General features: G+C 66.5%; 2 protein-coding genes across 2 annotated transcripts; one reads left to right on the top strand and one right to left on the bottom strand.

Moving 5' to 3' along the window:
• Positions 1-64: 64 nt before the first annotated feature.
• On the bottom strand, positions 65-1,963 carry LOC114069814 (chymotrypsinogen 2-like). Its single transcript, XM_027906864.1, has 7 exons — positions 1,897-1,963; positions 1,672-1,775; positions 1,478-1,557; positions 1,287-1,365; positions 636-816; positions 309-442; positions 65-234 (listed from the first exon to the last, which is right to left on the bottom strand). Exons 1-7 carry the CDS (start codon positions 1,961-1,963, stop codon positions 73-75), a joined length of 807 nt encoding a protein of 268 aa, XP_027762665.1. The 3' UTR covers positions 65-72.
• Positions 1,964-3,193: 1,230 nt separating this feature from the next.
• Positions 3,194-5,085, top strand: LOC114069816 (chymotrypsinogen 2-like). Its single transcript, XM_027906867.1, has 7 exons — positions 3,194-3,263; positions 3,385-3,488; positions 3,594-3,673; positions 3,786-3,864; positions 4,335-4,515; positions 4,709-4,842; positions 4,917-5,085. Exons 1-7 carry the CDS (start codon positions 3,197-3,199, stop codon positions 5,076-5,078), a joined length of 807 nt encoding a protein of 268 aa, XP_027762668.1. The 5' UTR covers positions 3,194-3,196; the 3' UTR covers positions 5,079-5,085.
• Positions 5,086-5,160: the final 75 nt, after the last annotated feature.

The following is a 5,160-nucleotide window of genomic DNA, read 5'->3' on the forward strand; positions in this document are numbered from 1 at the left end:
CCACCCATCCCACGGTGGGGACAAGGACACGGCGCTCAGGGGTGGCAGCGTTTATTGGTGTTGATGGGCGGCTCAGTTGGCCTCCAGGATGGAGTCGATCCAGTCGCGGAGCATGGTGACACGGGCGTAGACGCCGGGCGTCTGCGGGTCGCAGGTGCTGCTGCCCCAGGACACGATGCCCACCAGGGTCCAGGCGCCGTCCTTCTGGCACACCAGCGGGCCGCCAGAGTCGCCCTGCACGGGGCACGGGGTGAGCACCGGGGAGGGGGCCGGGGGGCAGGGGCAGAGGGGAGGCCGCGGGCACCTACCATGCAGGAGGAGGCTCCGTCGGCGCCGGCACAGACCATCACGTCGCGGATGCGGAAGCCCCAGAACTCCTTGCACTGGGCGTTGGTGAGCAGGGGCAGAGCCACCTGCTGCAGCACGGACGGCGTCTGCGAGTCTGCGGGAACGGGGGCGTCAGCACCGCCACCCGAGAGCCATGGGGACAAGGACGGGCATTGGGACGGGGGCGGAGGGGCTGACGGGATGGGTCAGGGTTGGGGATTGGTACTGGGCATGAGGAAGGGGCCAGGGCTGAGGATGGGCATAGGGATGGGGATGAAGGCAGTGAGCGGGACGAGAAGGTGCCGTACCACTGGAGTCAGTGAGCCCCCAGCCGGTGGTGACGCAGGTCATGCCCCCCGGGAACTCGTCGGTGGCCTTGGGCAGGCAGACGGGGGACACGCGGTCCGAGAACTGCGCTGGGGTGGCCAGTTTGATCAGGGTGATGTCGTCGCGGATGGTCAGCATGTTGAACTTGGGGTTCTTGAAGACCTGCAGCAAACAGCACCGCTCCCAGCGCCCGCACCGCCCACCAGGCTGCCAGGCACTGGGCACCCCTCGGGGACCCGTGGGGACACCGGGGAATGGTCCTGTGGCTCCCGTGCTGGCAGGGTGCCGGAGGTGCAGAGCCCAGCCCCTGGGACACCGGAGAGCAGGGACACCCCATGCCACATCACCTGCAGGGACGAAGGAGACCCTGGGGGCCTCACCCCCATCCCTTGGGGCTCCTGGGGCACCCTGGCAACCCAGGCTGAAGGATGAGGGGAGCAGGGACACCCTGGGGGATTGTAGCCCAGGCATGTGGGGCACCACGGATATCCCAGGGAAGGCTGACCCTCAGGAAAAGGGCAACCAGGGACTCCTTGGGGACCCAAACCCCAGGACAAGGGGGACACGGACACATCCCCTCCCTTGCTCCCTGTGGTGGCCCAGCAGGCACACAGCCCCCACCCTGGCGGTACCTTCTCGATGGTCAGCTTCTGCTGAGCAGGGCTGGGGTCCTTCTGGTCATAGGCACCCACCACCACGGTGTCGGTTTTCCTGGGTATGGGCAGGCCCTGAGCACAGGCCACCGGCACGGGCAGGGGGCAGCTCTCGCAGCCCCCGTGTCCGTGCCCAGCCCCGCGCCGCCGGCAGCAGGGCCGGTGCCTACCTGACGCCGCAGTGGGCAGCGGTGACCACCCAGTTCTCGCTGATCAGGGACCCGCCGCAGAAGTGGAAGCCACCGTAGCGCTGCCGGGGAGAGCTCCGTCAGCACCCGGCACCGCCGGCACCGCTGGCACCGCCAACAGGGCTCTGTGCCCGGCCCCCCCTCGGCACCCACCCTGGCCCTGGCCCAGCTCTCACCTGCAGGGACACCTGCCACGGCCAGGACCCCGGCACTGCCGGCTCCCCGTTGACGATGCGGTTGTAGCCACGGATGACGGGGGTGATGGCGGGCACGCCGCAGTCTGCGGGGCACAGGCGGCCGTGGGACGGCGGCTCCGGCCGCTCTGGCCCCGCGTCCCTCCCCACCGCTGCCACCCCACCGAGCCCCAAGCCCGCCCCGCCAACCCCCACGGCCCCACGCACCCTCAGGGAGGGCAGCACGGGCAAAGCCCGCCAGCGCCAGGCAGCTCAGCAGCCACAGCAGAGCCATTGTCACTCGGGAGGGTGGACCCTGCCTGGCTCCTGGTGCCTCTTATACCCACCCCGGGCACGTCCCCGAGCTGCTGGCCTTGCCACCGCAGCCTTGGGAGATAGGGCTGCACCTGGTACGGTGCCACCAGCAGATTGCCAGCCCTGGAACCATCTCGTCACCCAACTCTTTGATGTCCCAGGGGCCTAGCCCTGTGAATGAGCAGGGACCCTGTGACCCTGCCTGAGTGGCAGCTGGGAAGGGCTCTGCCCACCTCACCCCAGGTGAACTCCATGGTCCTTCCCAACTCCACCATTCCATGACAGCCTATCCTGGCAGCCCAGAAAGCCAAGTGTATCCTGGGCTGCATCCCCAGCAGTGTGAGCAGCAGGTCAAGGGAGGGGATTCTGCCCCTCTGCTCAGGAGAAGCAGGAAATGGTTTCAAACTGACAAAGGGCAGAGTTGGAATAGAGATTAGGAAGAATCTCCACCATGAGGGTGGTGAGGCCCTGGCACAGGTTGCTCAGGGAAACTGTGGCTGCCCCATCCCTGGAAGTGTCCAAGGCCAGGTTGGATGGAGCTTTGAGCAACCTGGTCTAGTGGAAGGTATCTCTGCCCATGGCAGGGGAACTGGAACAAGATGAACTTTAAGATCCTGTTCCACCCAAACCATTCTGTGATTTCGTGATAAGGGCCCAGGCTGACACGGACTCATTTTGGCCCCAGAGCTGCAATTCCCACATGCTTTTCATAGCCTATTTCTACCAACACTTGCTTCACTGCTCTGATATTCCTGTGGGCCCACAATTCCCATTTGTTCCTATTATAGTGGATGTCTGGGCTCAGTTTTGTCATTCCTCTCAACAGGAATCTTTCTTCTTCCAGCTCCCTCTTTCACACTAGATTAACAAAATAAAAAAGAAAAAAAAGGTAGCAGAGCCTTTACAGACAAGTTGGCCTGGGAGAACCTTTCCAACCATAACCACTTTACTATGATTCTGTGACCAAGTGAGAACTCAACCCATGCAGCGGAGCAAGGACATTTTTAAGGCAGAACTCGAACCATGTGCTGCCCAACAGCCACACCAAGGACACTGGCTCCAGGTGCCGCGCTCCCAGGCCACATCCTGGCACCGTACCAGGTGCAGCCCTATCTCCCAAGGCTGCGGTGGCAAGGCCAGCAGCTCGGGGACGTGCCCGGGGTGGGTATAAGAGGCGCCAGGAGCCAGGCAGGGTCCACCCTCCCGAGTGACAATGGCTCTGCTGTGGCTGCTGAGCTGCCTGGCGCTGGCGGGCTTTGCCCGTGCCGCCCTCCCTGAGGGTGCGTGGGGCCGTGGGGGTTGGCGGGGCGGGCTTGGGGCTCGGTGGGGTGGCAGCGGTGGGGAGGGACGCGGGGCCAGAGCAGCCGGAGCCGCCGTCCCACGGCCGCCTGTGCCCCACAGACTGCGGCGTGCCCGCCATCACCCCCGTCATCCGTGGCTACAACCGCATTGTCAACGGGGAGCCGGCAGTGCCGGGGTCCTGGCCGTGGCAGGTGTCCCTGCAGGTGAGAGCTGGGCCAGGGCCGGGGTGGGTGCCGAGGGGGGGCCGGGCACAGAGCCCTGTTGGCGGTGCCAGCGGTGCCGGGTGCTGACGGAGCTCTCCCCGGCAGCGCTACGGTGGCTTCCACTTCTGCGGCGGGTCCCTGATCAGCGAGAACTGGGTGGTCACCGCTGCCCACTGCGGCGTCAGGTAGGCACCGGCCCTGCTGCCGGCGGCGCGGGGCTGGGCACGGACACGGGGGCTGCGAGAGCTGCCCCCTGCCCGTGCCGGTGGCCTGTGCTCAGGGCCTGCCCATACCCAGGAAAACCGACACCGTGGTGGTGGGTGCCTATGACCAGAAGGACCCCAGCCCTGCTCAGCAGAAGCTGACCATCGAGAAGGTACCGCCAGGGTGGGGGCTGTGTGCCTGCTGGGCCACCACAGGGAGCAAGGGAGGGGATGTGTCCGTGTCCCCCTTGTCCTGGGGGTTGGGTCCCCAAGGAGTCCCTGGTTGCCCTTTTCCTGAGGGTCAGGCTTCCCTGGGATATCCATGGTGCCCCACATGCCTGGCCAAAGATCCCCTGGGGTGTCCCTGCTCCCCTCATCCTTCAGGCTGGGTTGCCAGGGTGCCCCAGGAGCCCCAAGGGATGGGGGTGAGGCCCCCAGGGTCTCCTTCGTCCCTGCAGGTGATGTGGCATGGGGTGTCCCTGCTCTCCGGTGTCCCAGGGGCTGGGCTCTGCACCTCCGGCACCCTGCCAGCACGGGAGCCACAGGACCATTCCCCGGTGTCCCCACGGGTCCCCGAGGGGTGCCCAGTGCCTGGCAGCCTGGTGGGCGGTGCGGGCGCTGGGAGCGGTGCTGTTTGCTGCAGGTCTTCAAGAACCCCAAGTTCAACATGCTGACCATCCGCGACGACATCACCCTGATCAAACTGGCCACCCCAGCGCAGTTCTCGGACCGCGTGTCCCCCGTCTGCCTGCCCAAGGCCACTGACGAGTTCCCGGGGGGCATGACCTGCGTCACCACCGGCTGGGGGCTCACTGACTCCAGTGGTACGGCACCTTCTCGTCCCGCTTGCTGCCTTCATCCCCATCCCTATGCCCATCCTCAGCCCTGGCCCCTTCCTCATGCCCAGTACCAATCCCCAACCCTGACCGATCCCGTCAGCCCCTCCGCCCCCATCCCGATGCCCGTCCTTGTCCCCATGGCTCTTGGGTGGCGGTGCTGACACCCCCGTTCCCGCAGACTCGCAGACGCCGTCCGTGCTGCAGCAGGTGGCTCTGCCCCTGCTCACCAACGCCCAGTGCAAGGAGTTCTGGGGCTTCCGCATCCGCGACGTGATGGTCTGTGCCGGCGCCGACGGAGCCTCCTCCTGCATGGTAGGTGCCCGCGGCCTCCCCTCTGCCCCTGCCCCCCGGCCCCCTCCCCGGTGCTCACCCCGTGCCCCGTGCAGGGCGACTCTGGCGGCCCGCTGGTGTGCCAGAAGGACGGCGCCTGGACCCTGGTGGGCATCGTGTCCTGGGGCAGCAGCACCTGCGACCCGCAGACGCCCGGCGTCTACGCCCGTGTCACCATGCTCCGCGACTGGATCGACTCCATCCTGGAGGCCAACTGAGCCGCCCATCAACACCAATAAACGCTGCCACCCCTGAGCGCCGTGTCCTTGTCCCCACCGTGGGATGGGTGGGAGTGGGGCG

This window comes from Empidonax traillii, unplaced genomic scaffold, assembly GCF_003031625.1.
Source record: "Empidonax traillii isolate 1590-97213 ecotype Southwest subspecies unplaced genomic scaffold, ASM303162v1 scaffold1367:size194105, whole genome shotgun sequence".
Taxonomy (NCBI): Eukaryota; Metazoa; Chordata; class Aves; order Passeriformes; family Tyrannidae; genus Empidonax; species Empidonax traillii.